Genomic DNA, 18,142 nt, shown 5'->3' with positions numbered 1-18,142 from the left:
AGTCGTCAGGTCCTATATGCGCCTACTAATCTCGGTGACATAAACCTGTCCCGACCATTGGGGGAATTATTCGATACAAGTATAATACACACCTTATTTCTCTATGCGATCCGCCACAAGCTTCAAGATTTCCTCGGTTCCCTTTCTCGCATTCTGCGGATGCTTGGCGATTGCTTGCCAATACTCGCCGTGGCGAGGCTCGTTGAGGACGCACTTGTTGATGACATCCGCTCGTTTCTCGTCTGTACCGTGCTGGAGCAAGAACTTGTAGTACCATGCCCAGCTGTCGCCGTTGTCGCTGTCTAGAACCAGCGCTTTCTCGAACCAGTTCTGGGCCTTCTCTAGCTTGCGCTCGCCCCAGAAAATCCGGGCGACCGCAACAAAGAGGATCGGGTCGTTGTCCACCTTCTTGATGGCCTCCAGAGACCGCGGTTTCCGCTGTGTTCGTGGCTCCAAGTGCCAGATTTGCTCGCTCCACAAAAGGCCACTCTTCGGGACTTCTTGGAGGGCCTTAGCCATGAGAGACTTGGCTTGGTTGATGTTGCCTGCCCGCCGCTCGATGCGGACGGACTCGCACCACAACTCTGGCGATTTGGGAACCGCCAGACGGGCTCGATCAAGGACACTGCGAGCCTTGACAACAAGACCAGCGTTCTCTTCCAAGCGGGAGTACAGGAGCCACAAGGGAATAGACTTGGGAACAGCCTTAACGCCGGTGCTGTACGACTCCCGCGCCTGGCCAATCTTGCCAAGGTCCTCGTAGATTTGACCCTTGAGCATCCATAACTTTGCCGCACCAGGGAAGTATTGCAGGGCTCGTTGGGCGAGGTCCAATGCTGCCTCGCTGTTGCCCAGCACTCTTTCGAACACCACACTCTTCATCCACACACGATCCGTCGGGGCCTGTTCGCGAGCTTCTTCCAGAAGTGTTCGCGCGCGCTCGGTCTCTCCGTTTTCGGCCTCGAGCTTAACGGCAGCGAGCCAGATATCTTCGTTGTCGGGGTTCGACTTGAAAGCCCGCGCCAGAACAAGTCTGGCGTTGTCGACCTCGCCAGCCTGCCACTTCTCCTTGGCCAGCATCATCCACAACACCTCACTCTTGGGGCAGGCCTCGACAGCCTTCTCCAAGACCTGGGCGAGAGACTCCTTGGTTCCGTGATTCCTTTCCAGGTCGGCTGCGGCCATCCAGAGCGTCTTGCTGTTGACGAAAACACGCAAGGCATAAGAGTAGATGGCACGGGCTGTTTCGTACATGCCGCGGTTGATGCTGCTTTTCGCGTCTTCCATCCAGGTTTCCTTGCGGTCGTCGTCCTCGTCCAAGCCGTAGCCCAAGGTTTCTTGGATGATGTTTCCGCAGGTGATTATAGCGCCCTCGTCTTCGCACTTCTCAGCCTCGCCGATCCACTCCTCTCGCTTCGGCATGGCAGATTCCTTGACGAGAACTGCAACGGCACGCTTCATGACATTGACCTTCTGTCCCGTGCCGAGCTGCTCCTGCAGACGGGCAGCAGCAATCCAAATCTCATGGGATGTAGGGACTGCTTTTCGTGCCCTATTGAGGACCTTTTGGGCGTTCTCTGGGCTCTCCAGTCTTGCCAAGGCCAACCAAAGATCAACGGAAAGGGGTATAAGCTCAGTTGCCTTGGCGAGCAGCAACCGCGCATCTTCCGGATCTTCTTCCAAGTTGACCGCTTCCTTCCAGAGGGCCTCAGATTCTGGGATGTGGTCCAGAGCAAGTCGGATGACTCTCTTCTTGGCTCTGGGTTCATTCTCCAGCCTCATCGCCTCAACCCAGAGTCGCACCGATCGTTCATTCTTCTTGATGGCATCCGCGGCGATAATTTTAGCGTTGCGACCTTCGTTCAGTCTGATGTTCTCCAACCAAACGTCCTCGCTTTTTGGGCAATTTGTGCATCCACGTGCAATCACGTTGCGCGCCGCGACAGTCTTGCCTGCAAGCTCCTCCAAACGTGCTGCCGCAATCCAACCCGGAGCATTATTCGGGTTAGTCTTGATGACCGAGGTCAAAAGCTCGCGCACTCGGTTGATGTCACCAACTTGCGCCTGAGCTTCCGTCAGGCCACTCTTCTGTAGACTGGTGATGTAGCCCTTGGGGTCGATGCTCGTCGCGCTGCCACCGACTGAGGACTCCGTGCCATCCAGCGATGCCTGCTCAAGCTTAGACTTGAGGACCTTGTCTCTCGCCGCACCAATCTTGGCGAAGTTCGTCATGGTACCGTCTGCCGCCTCTGAACTCGAAGCTGCCCCGTCATCGGAAATGGTGGTCCCGAGCTCTCCCTGGGCGCTGGCTCCTGCAAGAACACTATCGGGAACGGCGTAGAACCGCTGCTGTCGCATTTGTTTGCTCCTTCTATTCTTTCCGGTCAAATCTCCAACCTCGGGCAGGTTCGCCCATTCCTCGTCCGATACTGTTGACAATGCTCTCTTCAGGTCGGCAAACTGCTGTTGGATCTTTGGGTTTTTGCGCTCGTATTCTTCTTGCTCGGCTTTCTCGCGCGCCTCTCTTTGTTTCTGTCGCCTCTTGGCCATCTTCTCATCTACCTCTTTCCATATTCTGTCGGCTTCCTCGTCGTCTTTGTCGTACACTCCGCCAGCGAACAAGCCGACCTCGTTATCGGGGTCTTTGAATCGATCGTCGTCGTTGTCATCATCCGCTTCTTGCTTTTTGCCATCGGCACCGATGCCTAGTTGCGCCGCGCGCTTGGCGACAGCCTCCTTGATCTGGTCTTCGCTGGGCCCTTCGCGTGCAGGACCCAAATCCGATCGCGTCGTGAAGCCCGTAGCACCTCGACCGAGACCGGCAACGTAGTTTTCGGGAGCCGGCTGGCTCAAGAAATCGCGGCGGCTGGCCATGGTATCAGATGCGCTATGCGTAAATCGTTGTCGCGTGAGTGGTTGCGGATGCGCGCGACAGGACGTGTATGTGCAGGAAGGCAGATATAGCTGCAGCCCATAGCTAGGGGAGATAGGCGCAAGGCTGAAGTGGTACCAATTTTTTTTCCTGAACTTAAGCTGCTGCACCCTTGTCGCCACGGCAAAGTGGTGGGGTGGCTCCACTAAAATTTCCAAAAAGGCTGCCCCTCCATCTTCACCGCAGACTTCGACATTGCGAAGATTTGTCGAGCCAGCATACTGGAGAAGCCAACTGCCGCGCATAACCCCGCGAACCCTCCTCGAGCTTCGAAACGGTCTTTATGCGATATTGAACATATTTGCGCGAGCACGAGATCAACATGGGCAAGGCCAATGCCGGAAAGCGCAATGCCGCTGGGTCGGGGAGCCCCTACTCGCGACCAGGAAAATCCAACAAGACGAACAATGTGTTCAAGTTCAACGTACGTAGAGTGCTTTAAGGTGTGCGCGTTTCACTTCTGACGCTATTCTTAGACCAATGTAGGCCAGCATATCCTGAAGAACCCTGGTGTTGCGGACGCGATCGTCCATGTACGTGCCGAGCCCCCGACGGAAAAGAAAGGCAGGAACTTTGCTGAACAATGCGCCTTAGAAAGCCGAACTGAAGCCGACGGACACTGTTCTCGAAATCGGTCCTGGTACCGGTAACTTGACTGTGAGGATATTGGAGAAGTCAAAGAAGCTCATCGCGATCGAGTTCGATCCTCGTATGGCGGCCGAAGTCACGAAGGTTAGACCTCTCGCTCTCGTAACGGTCTTTGGGGGCTGACAGGACCATATGTAGCGTGTACAAGGAACGCCAGAGCAGCGCAAGCTCGAAGTCATGCTCGGAGATGCCATCAAAGTCGACTGGGTTCCCTTTGACGTCCTCATTTCCAACACCCCCTACCAGGTATGCCATGGGAATTCCTGGGCTAGAAATCTAGAAGCTAAACATCAGTCAGATCTCATCTCCTTTGGTTTTCAAGATGCTCGCCATGCCCAAGCCGCCTCGTCAGGCAATCCTCATGTTCCAGCTCGAGTTCGGCCAGAGATTGGTGGCGAAGCCCGGAGACAAGCTCTATGGCCGGTAGGTTTTCCGCTGCAGGTTGGCACTGGACGCATGACTGACAGTCCGACCAGATTGAGTGTGAACGCCAACTTCTGGGCGACATGCTCCAATGTGATGAAGGTGTCAAAGGCCAACTTCAGGCCACCGCCGCAAGTCGATTCATGCGTCGTTCGTATTGTGCCCAAACAGGGAGCCGAGCGCCCTACCATCAGCTTCGAGGAGTTCGACGGCCTCCTCCGTATCGTAAGTCACAGGAGAGGATTTCATCACATGGCTGTGGCTAACGATGTTTCACAGTGCTTCAACCGCAAGAACAGGACTATGCGTGCAAGCTGGCTCGGCACCAAGGAAGTTCTCCAGATGCTTGAGAAGGTAAGTCGCGAACATGAGCTGGGATGCTGGACTCCAGCTAATCCTACAACAGAACTACCGCACGTGGGCTGCTTTGAACAATGTTCCCCTCGACGAGACCTTCGTGGAGGACGACGAAGACGATGCTATGGACATGGATGACGACGCTGACGCCGGTGGCGACGAAGATGATGTCGAGCCCATGGATGATGATACCCCGGAGTTCTTTAAGGAGCTCAAGGCCAACGCCGCCAAGGTCCCCGAGAAGACCAAGAGCAAACGCAAGAAGACCAAGGTCGCCGCGCTCGTCAGACAGAAGATTGAGGGTGCGCTCGTGAGCACCGATCTCCTGGACAAGCGTGCCCGCGCTTGCGACGAGACGGATTTCCTGAAACTTCTATCCGCCCTCAACTCTGAGGGTATTCACTTTGCTTGATTTTGGCCTGGGCCTTTTGTGTCGTATATGGTAGACACGGATTGTTGGCGGCATCTCATGGCCTGGCGTTCATGGCGTACAAAAGGAACGAGATATCCTGCAGGGTATGAATATAGAATGAAGATATTGGTGCCTGGAGCTACTTCTGCCCCATCTCATCAATTGCTCTGATACTACGTAAGAGACCCCCTTTGAGCAGCTGGTTCTTGCACGAGTATTATCAGTAGGTGTGCTCATCAAGAAAACTGAAGACCGTCTTCCCGTGGCTACGCGGCACTCTTATCTAGAAGCTGTCGCCGAGAACAATGTCGGCCATCAGAAAGATTCTCATGGCACCAACAACACAACGTACAAAAGCACAAAAGTCCCACGACCCTCTAGAGTAACCACGTGCTCATGGTTAAGACATGCCACACAGTCGGACATGAGACACCGATCTCAGTCGCCCAAGAGCGAACGACGTCAATTTGAGATGAACATCCCGCTCAAGATGCTCCGGACTGGAACAAAGACACACAGAAAGAGCCTCATCTTGCGGATTGGGATTCCGATTCCACCAACCCCAGACCGAGGTCGACCGAGGCGCCTGCGTGTGACCGTTCCAGCCTAGGCAAGAGATCTGCAACGGCCAGGCTGTCTCTGTTCCTAAATGAGGTCGACGGGTAAAGGAGTCTCAACGGTCATAGATCCATCATAATGCGAAGGTGGCTTTGATTGGCAGAGCCAAGGACGTCGACTGTGGTGAGTGACATGGACAACGCGCAACGGCGGCCAGTTAAGGGGCGGTTGATTAAGCCGTGACAAGTTCGGACACGATGGATGGAAATGGCAGTTGCATCCTTCCCAAAAACGCCTTCTCTGCCCTTCGCATTTCTGGTCCCGACTCCCGTTAAATCCGTGAAGGGCAGATTGGGCCGATGGTGAGGTGAATAAGAGTGTCACCCTCCACCCCCATTCTGGGTGCACGCGGCGCTTCCCTATCGTGTGTGCTGCCCTACCCGAGCGCTGGGGGAGCGGCAGCACCGCCTCCCGGAGCTCAGGAATAGGGCATACGGAATACACATGGCATTTGATTGACTGGTCGGTCCAACATCGCGTGTATAACCGGAAAGCAGGAGCAAGAGACACGAATTGTCAGCAGAGGCGCAGGAAAGGGGGCAAGTGGGAGGAGGGGCTTTGTGCATGCAGTTTTCTCGAAATGAGACTTGACAGACCATCATGCATCCCACTTTGCTCAAGAGCTTGGGGAAAAGGCATCAGTACCTTGCTGCGGTCACTTAGGCAGAAGGCTACATGATGACCACCAAATTTAATCCGCCTTGCCTACCCGCGTGGTCTCCCTCCCGCCAGCGCATCGCGACGAGGCCGAGCAAGGCCCGTCCCATCTGACAGGCGCGGGCGAACCAGGAGGGTGGCTTGGGTGCGTGTGGGTAATGACAGGTCCAGGCAGTCTCTAGTGCATCGTTGTCGACCAGATAAAATAAAATAAAAAAATCTACCTGTCGAAGAGTGGCACGTCATGCCACTGCCCATGTAGCTGCTCTAGCTCGCTGTCCAGGTTCCATCCTTCACCCAGCCTATAGACTTCCGGGTTCCTGCGCAGATGATCAACGCCCAGCAACGGCGCTGACGCGCAAACGGGTGGTGGAAGGACATCGAGACTGTTATCACGCGCGGGTGGAGGGACTCCCAAGATGGACGCAGTTTGACGTGGTATGTCTCTGACAGTTGTACGTGGGGGCCAAGTTTGCAGGTGTTTGCCAAGAGGCTTGCACAAGTTTCGACGGGCAACAAGAAGAGACACGGAAGGCACTGGAGACTCGTTTCGTTCAAGAAACGTATGATCGGTCGCCTTTCTCTCTCCCCCTTCTAACTAAAGAAGTCGACTGGTCGAAAGCCCGGCTGGAAATTCCCGTCGCGAAAGTGCTCACCACCTCGGCACCGTCGCACGGGAGTGTAAGACTCGCCTGCCAGACAAGCAAGTCGCCTGCCAGACAAGCAAGCCGGCCAGCCAGCCAGCGGGACGGCCAGCCCTCCCCGAGAGTCCCTTTTGGGTTGGTGGTGGAATGTTACAGCGAAATCTGACATGCCTCCCATTCTTCCTGCGCCTGACTGAGCCACATTCTGCTTCTGCAGGTCGCCCTGTGCAGAGATAAACCCGTTGGAGCGCCACCGCAGCATGTGCTTTCTCAGCGGTGTCGTCGCACAGCAGCATCAGATGCCAGATGAGCCGTTCGCCGGGATTCGGTGCTGAGAGCTGCCGGTGAGGCGCCTCGGTCTGGCTGGGCAGGGAACGGGGACCCGTTTCCTGTCACTTTCTTTGCGGGGACCACCGACGACCCATCATACGACAGAGTCAAGCTCTCTCGAGACTAAGAGCCTTTGGGGATAGGCGTCGATGAAGAGGGCACCAGGAACGGTCCCGTCAGGATGGGCCGAATCCTATCCTGGTGCAACGATCGCGGCCATCGTTGAGAAGGGCTGAATAGCCCTGGGTAATGAGTAACGTGAGACGACCTGAAGAACGGCGCGGTACCTATTACTTCGTAGCGGCAGCGGCCCCGTCTCCGTCGGTCGCCTTCCTGGCGTACTTTAGGTAATGTGTGTGCTGCCCGGCCCCCAAACGGAGGGATTCAAGGGAGACGGGCAGCAGCCAATCGTCCGTCGCGTTTGCGTCCAATAGGCCGGTACCGTCGGGATAGTGTCTGGGAAGTGCAGGTAATTACCTCGTGGGCGGGTGGGTTCGTTGTGACATTCAATCGGGGGGCCGGGGGCCGGCGCCCTTCTTCGTCTTCTTTTCGCTTTGGGAATGTCTTGGATTTTCCAGAACCCAAGTTGGCGGCCCCCTCCCTAATCAGAGCCCAATGTCGGGTGCACATGGAGATGCAGCCAGTCGCGTGCTTGCCACGTCGTCCACTTGGCCGCCTGTGAGAGGCTGTAGGAGAGGGAGACGACTTTTGGCCCGTTGACTCGCAGCTCTCTGTTCAAGAGCAGGGGCTGGTTGGCAGACATACTGCGCAGACAGAACGGGGACATGCGGTGTCCAGACAGACGTGATGATGTGCAAGACAGGCAGCAGCAGTCCGCTTGAATGGAGTTAATAGTTGGTTCCCCATGTGTGGGCGTTCAGAACCCTTGTGGTCTCTGGTCAACGAGAAGTAGGGGGGGATGCAGCGAACCGCGAGACAAGAGGCCTGTCAGAGTCATCTCGAGGCGAGGTGAAATGCCCCTCAACAAGCCAGCCGGGCCGCCAGGCGGCTAGAACATCACCGCAAAGAAGGGATCAAGTGAGTGAGCGCCGTCGGCGTTGTCTAGCAGCTAGGTGTTGAGAGGGGGTTGAGCGTCCGGATGCGGCCGGCGCCATGATCCCTTGGTTCATCATGAGGGCAGGAGTTTGTGAGTTGTGCCTGCGCTTGACAAGGGTTAGAGTCTCGGTAGACAGGCACCAACTTCTGTTTGTCTCTGCTAGGGCCCGGGACCAGTTCCACGTATCAGCCTTTGATTAGTGTGTCGACTGAGTTGCCCGAGACGGTGTGTCTTCAGTCGGCATGCGAGCTTGTCAGATCGCCAACAAGACCCAGCCGTGCAGCATGCCTCGTGACTGTGAGATGCGTCCACGCAGTGCCTCATCGTCAGCCTGGTTGGCAGTCGCAAAACTCCGTACCGAGTAGATGATACACCCAGCGACAGCGAAATGACAGCATTCAAAGGGTATCTCTTAGTGGCATATTTTGTGCAACGGTACCCATATCATGGGAAAACCCGCATGTTGAAGCAGACAACGCAGGATATTGCTGGTGTTAGTGCGGGAGGCAGACCTCAGTCCCAGCTGCCAGGTTCGTCGTTCCTGACTAAGTACAGCCGCTGACAATCATACTTGTGATAGAGGTGATATCACATCAAATCAACCAGAGAGATCGAGATTTTGGAATGGGAGAGGAGGGACAAGAGTGGCGGTATCGATAGGTATTCAGTATCCCTGGATGGGCAGGGTTGGAAGGGCACGGTAGACAGGCCGGGACCGTGATTGGGGAGAGGTGCGAGCATCCCGAAGCCTCGATGGAGGAGTCCAATGTCAAACAGCGGTGATGATAGAGGAGGCGGGGAGAATCGGTGACAGGCTGTCGGTGCAACATGGGCAAGAGGGAAAAAGAAAAGCAAGGTGGGTTTCTAGAATGGGGCCCAGATGCACCGTGTGTTCTGGCTTTGCCTTGTGCGGGTGTGTGTCTGTGGCCCATCAGCTGTGCCTTCCAGGCCGCCTGGCAGCACCGTAGCGCACTTCAAGCAGTTTGCGCCTTGCCATGGGTGGTGACGGTGCCTTCCTCTGCTGTCTTGCGTTGTAACTTGTGAGGTTGGTGGTTGCGGTGCATGGTGGACTCAACGCATGGATGCGCTCCGGTGCAGCAGTCCATGCCATGACTGTTTTCTGGGGCAGTGGATTGAGCCAGCAAAAAGTCGCATCCAGAAAAATTCCAGATTGAGAATGGGCGGAGGCTGCATCCACCATCCACTCATCCACAGGCCGGCGAGGACGAATCAGTGTGGAGGAAAGCGTCCGGGACAAGAGTTGCGGTCTGAGGCATCCCGCGTAGTTTCAGGGTTTCTGCCGGCCATGGGTCTCCGACTCTCACAGGTTTCCTTTGCTCCCTCCTTCGCTCCTCACCATCGGCCCAACTGACGGCACCGCGCGGTACCTACCGCCCAACCCCTGCCGTCATTCTCAGAGGTACGTACCCAGGTACCTTCTTATTCTGTCCAGGGCTGCGACTACCTTTCACTTACGGTTGACGGGACTCTTCCCCCGCCTAGCCCTTGCCTAGTGTGTTTGCAGAAGAGGAGCAGCAGCAGCCGGACACTCACCAGAGACGGGAAGACACGCACCGGAGAATCTGCCAGTCCTCATCGATGTAGTGTTGTTTGTTCGGTAGGTAAGCCGACCAGACTAGTCAGTGATTACAACCTCCGACTTTGTCTTGACTCTTGACCTGTACCCCCTTGGAACAGTGATGTTGTATGAAGAGAAGCTGTGTTGTACCCGACGATGGTCGTTGGGTCTTTCTCGTCATTCATATTTTCCTTCCAAGTTCCATGTATCCAGCCGTTGTATTTTTCTGCCCCTTCCTCTAGGTATTCTCGCCGGGTCCTCCGCCTTTGGTCCTTGTGACGCTATGCTGGGACCTGCAGCCGGGTCGGATCCATTCCATTCCTCGCGTTGGCTGCTGAAGGAATCCATCCGCGGCGCGACGCCCCCCTCCCCAGAGTTCCCGATTTTCTTCTCGGCGGAGAGGAGAGGAGAGGAGGAGAAGCGAAGCCCTTGGTCGTCGGTTCAACGCCTCGGTTGACAGAGACGACGCGGCCCATTACCCGGCGACACTCGAGAGGTGCGACTGGATGGTAGGTACTCCGTCCGTACTTACTGCCTGCGTAAGTATCCTACCGCAGACTTTTTGCAGAGGGCGGTTGGCTCCCCCGGAACTCAAAGGCAGAATCGGGTGAAGGCGCAAAGCTTTGTCGCTGACTTATTCCGATGGGGCTCTCAACGACGCTTCTGATTGCTACGGACTGTCAGGAACGCTTCCGCGGTGCCATGAGCACCAAGGAGAACCAAGCTCCCTCAAGTCCCAGACCTGCCCATGTCTCTCCGTTGCCCACAAGACACGCTCTCAACTTGACCAGAAACATTTCTACCGGGATAGAGCCGGAAGACGGGAAGGAGAAATCAAAACTCGTCGGGGAAATAAAAAGACGACGAAGCAGGGCGGGAACGGAGGGGGGCAGAGATAATTTGCGCTGCTAGTCGTTCTGTTAATACTGATCGTTCAGGCCCAAAAACGACATACCTACCACGTCTGCCTGCGTACTACCAAAAGTAATGTACCGTGAAGCTAAAAGATCAGGCATGGCCGTTGGGCAGACACATCAGGGTCGCCCCTTCCCATGTTGAGTCGTTTTATTTGCTTTTTTGGGATGTCCGTCTTCGAATTTTTCTGATTCCTTGGATCTTGTTCGCCCTGTGCCCTCCTTGCCTTACTCGTTGACATTGCATTCCCTTCCGCTCTCCGGGCCCCTTCTGCGAAGGAAGGTTTCTTCGGCCTTTGTCACTGTGCCCACCGCGCGCAGAGCGAGAGCAAGGAGCTCGACTCCGGGCCTGTCAAAACCCATTGTTTGTTTCTGCCGTTCCTTTGAAGGACGCCATTGGAAGGTTGGATGCGTTGGATGAAGTGTGTCATGCCCATGAGTAGGCTACTAGGCACACAACAGTACGGATGCACAACACGTACAGAGTACAAGCAGAACAGGGTGACGATGGGAATAGTGCATGCCCAAAAACAAATCGGACACAGGGCAATCAGATGGAACCTGAGGGAAGCCAGCTCTCTGTCTCCCTCCTCGCCCCAGTGACGGCAGCGGAGCATCTGTGCATTGCCTCTGCTTAACTGCGGTACTGTACGGCACCTGAGGCCGGAGACCAGGGCAGGTCAGTAAGGTGCCTATGGCGAGGTGGTCAAGGATACTTTCATCCAAGGCTGAGTACTTCCCTTCACGCAGCTGCAGAGGTTCCCAGGAACGGGGAGGCTGGTGAGCTTACCGTCATTCACCAGCAAATTACATCCCTGTCATCATGTCGCACTACCTGGCGCATGGGTCTCCTTCAGATGAGAAAGTACCTTTCCGTCCGTACCGTCCGTACCTGGACCTTGGATGAGGTAGGTCTGGCCCCTTGCAAACAAGGCATTGGTCTCCGGCAGGTGCTTTTCGATTTTTTTGGGCCGCTGAGGTCTCTGAGACTCTCTGGGCAGGTCGTAGTCGTCACACACTAAGAGCCCGCTCCTTACCGGCCGGTCCTTCCCAGCACCCACCACCACCTCACCCTTTCCCCCCCAACTACCTACCTACCTGTAGGTACAGCAAGCGCACTCGCTGAGTTGCCGTCGCCAGTCACTCGTGAGGTATCTTTCCGCCCAAAGCAGGTACGGCGATACTTCGAGTCACCTCTTCAACTCAGTGCTAGCTACAGCACACCACACCCGGCAAGCAAGCAGGGCAAGCACCTGCAGCCCGTGTTTTTGGCTTTGCACTGACCCGACTGCTTTACTGACCTCATTCCCGTCTGGTCTCCCGCTACCACCACTCGTCCGTCTTCGTCTTCGTCTTTTACATCAGACACACACACACACTCACGCTCTTCTTCCGCCAACTTACACCACCTTTACCACTCTGGACTTCTTCCCCCAATCCCCTCATTTTTGAGCTTCTTACTCTTTCTCTGACAACACTCATATCATTTCACACCAGATCACTTTCTGTTACTTACTTCCACAAGTGTCCCCGTCAGACACATCCACAGCAGCCACCGAGCCAGCACCAGCTTAGCCACTCGTCGACCACGAAACCTACCTCTCAGAGACAGACACACGACCGCGCATCCGCCTCGCCTCCGTCCTCCAAGCACCGGCAGCCGTAGCCATCGCAAACCTCGTCTACCCTGAATTCCATCCTAACCCACGTCGCATTGTCGAACATCATGATAGGCCTGCTTCCGAATTACGACTGCCGGCTCCCGTGTTAGAACCCACATTGGATTGGTATGAGGACTACCTTAGACGAGGCTCCATTCCCTTTGCTGTCTCACTTGGAAGTCCTCGGCCATGGAAAAGACATCCAGCACCACGAACGGGTCCTCTGACGCAAGCCAGTCACGATTAGAACCCCTAGAGACGTCTACCACTACTACTCCCTCCCAATCCACCACCCTCGAGCGCCAACCTTCCTCCAAGCAATCCTCGGCCACCACATCCCTAACTCCATCACCATTCAATTCGAGAGATACCTCACCTACCCGTCAGACCGCCAAACCTACCGCCGCGACTACTCCCAAGACGACTGCTGGCCTACGCTCGCGCAAGAGCAGCAGCCAAGACTTGACCGCGGTTCGAACCCCCAGATCCACCACCAGCATACCAGGCCCGCCGACATCGTCAAGGACCCTCTCCGCCGCCACAACCCCTACACTCCTCCCACACTCCCAAGAATCATTTCTCAAATCAATCAATCCGCAAAAGACGCCGCTCAATACCGAGGTTGCCCAAACACGAGATAGCCCTCGCTGGCCTGTGTCGCCTCGCTTGCGCTCTCCCCCTCCGCAGCTTGGGAAGCCTCAGAATCCTCCTCCGCAGCCACCACGTCGAGCAGAGCCGGAGCCTCCCAAGATAAACCTCACGAGAGCATCTCCTACCCCTCAATCCGAACCCTTCCCATCCGTATCCGAGAGCGAGACAGACGACTCTCAGCTTCCGTCTGGAGTGCGAACCCCGGTTACGGGCTGTGGATCCGCATTGGAAACGGTGCAAGAAGTGAGCTTACCGAACTCTCCCGGACAGATGGATTCCACGTTAGAGAAGGTCAACGAGAAGCTGGCCCACGAGGCAGCTGCCAGCGCCGACAACGTTACCCAAGTGGACCGAGCTGCCCGGTTAAGTCGAGGATCTCTGCACACTACAGACGGCGACACTGGCACAGTGAGAGTGCGGTCGCAAAGTACAGCTCCCGTGCCCACAGTCACGCGACAGTCTAGTGTACTGTCAAACAAGCAGGGCAAGAACAAGGCAGCTGGGGAGGGATCTGGTCTCATCGTCGAGACGGAGACTGTCTCTTCCATTCCCCAGGTGGCATTGGCACCTGCTGCCAAATTGGAACCCGGCACCGGTACCCTGAGAGCGAAACCTAGCACGGAAACTATTCGACCCAAGAAAGAGAAGAAGAAGACCAGTCGGAAGCAGCCGACTGTGAACCCCGGAAATGGTAAGAGATCTCGTCCATACTTCAATTGCTCCTCTACGAAATGACGCCCTGCCTTGTTACCTGATGAGCAACGAATATGGTGGTATGGCAGGGCGACATCTCGAAAAAAAAAAAAAAAAAANAAAAAAAAAAAAAAAAAAATCTCGACGCTCTGTAGATCATCTTAAGCAGTTGGCTGACTTGCAATCGCTGTGTAGCATCATCAAAAGCAGATATTTTTGAGGCTAAAGTGGCCAGCGCCGTTGATGAGGCGAATACATCAGACTCTGAGGAGACCTTCGTCTACGACTCCAACCCTCCTGATGTTGAAAGACGTCGGTATCACTCGCGAACACCCAGCGCTACCTCGATGATTAGCCAGGCCGACAGAGCCGGCGCCCTAGGCATGCGCTCAATCCACGAGGCTTTGCAGGTAAACACAGCCGCGGGACTGAAGAAGAGCATGAAGTTCGTAAACACCTTCAACAGTAACGGCGCTGAAAGCTTAGGCGCCGACGACGATGGGAAGGGCAGTGGTAGAAGTGCGGGCGTCGGATCAGGAAGAGGCACAGGGAGACATCATCACCACAATCACTTCGGTCGCTGGGGTCGTCACCCTGGGAACACGCACCCTTCGCTCTTCGACAATGAATCTCTGTTTCCGAACGCGGCCCGATCTAAGATGTCGGCCAACAACTCGAGACAATCGTCAGGCCCTCCTAGTCCGAGAGTCGCGAGTTCAGCTAGAGGCGGTCCCCACGCTCTCGGAAAGCGGTCCTCGATTCAAATGGCCCGCTACGACGCTGATGATACGACAACTACCGGCGCCGATGATGAGCGCACCCCTCTACTCACATCAACGGTGCGATCGGCGCGTAGAACGCGCCGTCACCCCGCAAACCTGCGAAATCTCGAATCGCAGTCGTACAGGCAGCAGCCGTCATACTTGAACCGGTTCGCTGCTTGTCTGGTAGTAACCATGATGCTGTTGCTTGTTATCACCGGCGCAATTGGCTTCATGTTCGCTACCTCTCAACCACTGACGGACATTGAGCTTGTATCCATCAAGAACGTCCTGGCCAGCGATCCGGAGCTGATGTTTGACTTGACGGTCAAAGCTCATAACCCTAATATTGTGGTGGTATCAATCGACCAGGCAAATCTTGAAATCTTTGCCAAATCTCCTCACGCTGGTACCGATTTCGATTGGTGGAAGCGACCGCATGGGGACGAGTTGGAAGACCCAAATGTGCATATTCGCGACGATCCTCCCGACGACCCGCCCGACGACGACGCCGCCCCAAACATGCGTCTCGGCACAATCACCGAGTTCGACAGCCCGCTGTCCTTCGAAGGGTCTTTTTTCAACAAGGGCGTCTCAGCATCAACTGGCACCATGCGACTCCATCTACCAGGCAACCACTCCGCTGGAGGTTCTGAGCGTTGGGGACGCATCATCCAGGACGAGTTCGATCTTATTGTGAAGGGGGTGGTGCGCTACTCCTTACCACTCAGCCAGCGAGTCCGCAGTGCGCCGATATCTGGCAGAACCACAGTCAAACCCAACTCTGCCAACGACCCATCTCTCCAGCCCAACATGACCTTACCCGGAGACCTACCAGAACTAGAGTCCTGATGGTCTTGACGGCGGTCGACACATTCGACCATTTCCTTTGTCACTTGTTCTGTATATTGAGCGTGCATGGCATGGCATTAGCATTTCAAGGGGAAAAAAGTGGCGTTGAATGGTAATTTCCAGCAACAAGCGCTTTGGGACAAAGACAGACAAAAGCGACCTGTACATATCTCTTCGTTTCGCGAGCATCGCCAATCACGATGTCTCCTCTTTCAGCTGGCGTTCGTTCGGCTTTTTGTTTGCGTTTATTTTCTCCTTTCGGCTTACCACGATTTGTGGGCCATCACATGTCCTTACTGGGCACACCTCAGGAAGCGCAGCGCACTCATTCAGGAACGGGACTTGTTCACTTGGGGTTAGGGGACTGGAATTTGCTTTTTATTCTTTTACTGTATCACGGACTGGGAATCTTCTTCTTATGAGACGGCCTTTTGAACTCTGGGGGTTTTGCATTAGATGGGAAAAGTGGCAACTACACTGTTGTAATTGTAACGAAGCTTTTGATGACCAACAGGAGAAACGGGAAGAAGAGTCGGGTCCACCCAACGAGGTGTGACCTCAAGAAAAGTCACATTCAACCAAGGCTACAGTGCTGTCGATGGACTAGTGATGGGTGAGATTGGAAGTCAGATAGAATGCCTCACACGTCTCTAGCTGGATAGCGACGTGTCAGTGAGATAATTTTGCCTAGGCAGAGTCTCCTTTGCAGGAAGTAATGAGTCCATATTACCCGTAATGATCATCTCAGCGTGGTCCAGGAGCAAGACCACTAGACATGTGTTTGCTGGATCAGCAGCCAGCCAACCTGGCAGATTGTGTGAACTGATATCAAACTGACCGCCTTTACGGGTTCGAGCCCGAAGGAATGTTTTGTGGGTAAACAACACGACGTAACAGACGTGGGGTTTGGGTTGCCGCGGGAGAGTGTCTTGTTGTTCTCCGATCGGAGCGGTCGGGCTCGGGGCCCACATCGAAGCAACCCTCTATCTCGCAATTTTCTTTTCTTTTTCCTTTTTTCTTTTGCCACGCCTCTAGAATCCCTCCACGTCAAGCTAGCCGGTGACATGCCCCCCCTTTCATCCTTCCCTGTCCGCTGCCAACTTTGTGTTTAATGATAAGGATCACGAGGAGGAGAACTGGTGAAGTGGTCCCCCGTTACAAGTTCCTCGTGATGACGATAGTCTGCTTGTTCCCATGTCTACATGGAACTGGGTGAATGCCGGCGGTTGCGATTATTATTTGGATTGGGCATCAGTACAGACAGTCGTTCCCCTGCTTGGCGGGAATCACTGCCAACTCTCTATGACTGCCTGGGCCCTGGATACCGACCTACATCGTACACAAGTAGTAGGAGTCTTGGGACCGCGCAAGGCGCCGGTTGAGCATCCACACGATCCACTTCGTCTTGAATCCTTGCAAGCTCATTCGAGGAACATCGGGCAACTTGGCCGAGCGGTCTAAGGCGCCAGACTCAAGCGTCAGCTTGATCCTCTCAGAGGATAGCATTCTGGTATCGAAAGATGCGTGAGTTCGAATCTCACAGTTGTCACATTTTTGTTGCTTAGAGGTTGGATGTGATGTTGTCTTCTGCTGATTGGGTATCTGTGTATGCTTGCATTAATCCTTTTTGGTCTTGCGTGGGTTTAGTTAGATGTTGCCCACCACAAATGAGGTTTATGGCTGGGGGGTGGGAACTGAGTCTGACAAATCCAAGCCTAGCAGCTGTTGATTCAACTCATGGTTCCAGTTGATATTTACAGCAAGCATTTGAGTTGATTGAGTGCCCGGAAATAATGTTGTGGGCAGCGGTGTCTGTGAGCGTCCTCGGATAAGCTTCGGGAACCTTTTCCCAACGTCTGAAATAACGCAAGTAACTGTACAGATTGTGCCATTGACATTACAAGAAACGAGTCATATAGCACGCAACAACACTTCTCACTTACTCTTCATATCTCTCTTGTTCGTCAACTGTGAATTTTGCTTCCACCGCCATCTAAACTTCCTAGTCACCAGCAATGCCCGTCATCAACACCAAGGAGCCCGCCTCGGCCGTCGCCGCCGCCCTCAAGGCCGAGGCCAGCGAGGACAAGCCCGCCTACCTCGTCGTCTACGCCTCGCACCGCAACGGCAAGTCGTGGTGCCCTGACTGCACGGCGGCGGAGCCGTACATTGAGAAGAGGTTTGCCGGGGATGAGGGTACCGTCAGGGTTGCCTACGCGGGGTTGCCCGAGGAGTGAGTTTTCCCCCATTCCCACGGTCTGCTTGTCTGCAAAAGTCACGTTTGCAAAATACCAAGAACATGCACGCGCGGAATTGGACTTGGATAGTCGCTGATTTGGATATACAGGTGGAGGACCAAGGAGAACCCGTGGAGACAGGAGCCGTTCAACGTGACGAACCTGCCTACCTTGATCAAGGTCTCTGGCGAGAAGGTGAGTTTGCTTCGCTGCCCGTTCTAACTCGAGTTCGGTTCAAAGAGTCATGGCCGCTGACATGTGACTCTGCCAGAAGTGGGAGAAGCTTGTTGAGGCGGACGTCTACAACCAGAAGAAGCTTGACGCCTTTGTCAGCCGCTTGTAAATCCCATACGCAGACGAATGAGTAAAATGACTATCCAAAGTTGAAAGCGCCCAATGACCAGACTTTGTTTCTTCCGGTCCCCAGTTGAACCGTGCTTCTCTCATCTCATCACAAGGGAAATGTGTGTGATTTCACGGAGATTTTCGGTCTCGGAATGGAGGTCCAAATTGAGTGGTCTATGCATGGAAATAAGGGGTCCTGGGGGGAAAAAACGTGGCTGGTGGGGGAGATGATGATTATGCGGAAAAAGAGGCCGCCTGGTCTTGGTTGAGCTGCTCTGAGGTCTCGTGTTGGACGAGGATGAAGCCTGTCTTGAGTCGCGAAACGGACGGGTTTCATGAGGCCTAGACGCGTGTTCGTGGGCGGAAGGCAG

General features: G+C 54.9%; 4 protein-coding genes across 4 annotated transcripts; 3 read left to right on the top strand and 1 right to left on the bottom strand.

The window, feature by feature from the left end:
- Positions 1–93: 93 nt before the first annotated feature.
- GCG54_00011326 (Pre-mRNA-splicing factor prp1) lies at positions 94–2,874 on the bottom strand (the record flags this gene model as incomplete). Its single annotated transcript, XM_045411231.1, has 1 exon — positions 94–2,874. The coding sequence occupies one exon, from the start codon at positions 2,872–2,874 to the stop codon at positions 94–96; it is 2,781 nt and encodes a 926-aa protein (XP_045268289.1).
- A 380-nt stretch (positions 2,875–3,254) lies between these two features.
- On the top strand, positions 3,255–4,772 carry GCG54_00011325 (Dimethyladenosine transferase; the record flags this gene model as incomplete). Its single annotated transcript, XM_045411230.1, has 8 exons — positions 3,255–3,356; positions 3,409–3,465; positions 3,527–3,664; positions 3,719–3,826; positions 3,879–4,003; positions 4,057–4,228; positions 4,283–4,357; positions 4,410–4,772. The coding sequence occupies 8 exons, from the start codon at positions 3,255–3,257 to the stop codon at positions 4,770–4,772; spliced, it is 1,140 nt and encodes a 379-aa protein (XP_045268288.1).
- Positions 4,773–12,421: 7,649 nt separating this feature from the next.
- GCG54_00011324 (Vacuolar segregation protein 7) lies at positions 12,422–15,189 on the top strand (the record flags this gene model as incomplete). Its single annotated transcript, XM_045411229.1, has 2 exons — positions 12,422–13,574; positions 13,772–15,189. 2 exons carry the CDS (start codon positions 12,422–12,424, stop codon positions 15,187–15,189), a joined length of 2,571 nt encoding a protein of 856 aa, XP_045268287.1.
- Positions 15,190–17,204: 2,015 nt separating this feature from the next.
- On the top strand, positions 17,205–17,769 carry GCG54_00011323 (uncharacterized protein; the record flags this gene model as incomplete). Its single annotated transcript, XM_045411228.1, has 3 exons — positions 17,205–17,422; positions 17,537–17,621; positions 17,698–17,769. The coding sequence occupies 3 exons, from the start codon at positions 17,205–17,207 to the stop codon at positions 17,767–17,769; spliced, it is 375 nt and encodes a 124-aa protein (XP_045268286.1).
- Between the last annotated feature and the right edge of the window lie 373 nt (positions 17,770–18,142).

The sequence above is a fragment of the Colletotrichum gloeosporioides genome, assembly GCF_011800055.1.
Source record: "Colletotrichum gloeosporioides strain Lc1 chromosome Unknown consensus_17, whole genome shotgun sequence".
Lineage (NCBI taxonomy): Eukaryota > Fungi > Ascomycota > Sordariomycetes > Glomerellales > Glomerellaceae > Colletotrichum > Colletotrichum gloeosporioides.
Note: the sequence above shows the minus strand (reverse complement) of the source record. Positions and strands in the feature narration are given on the sequence as shown.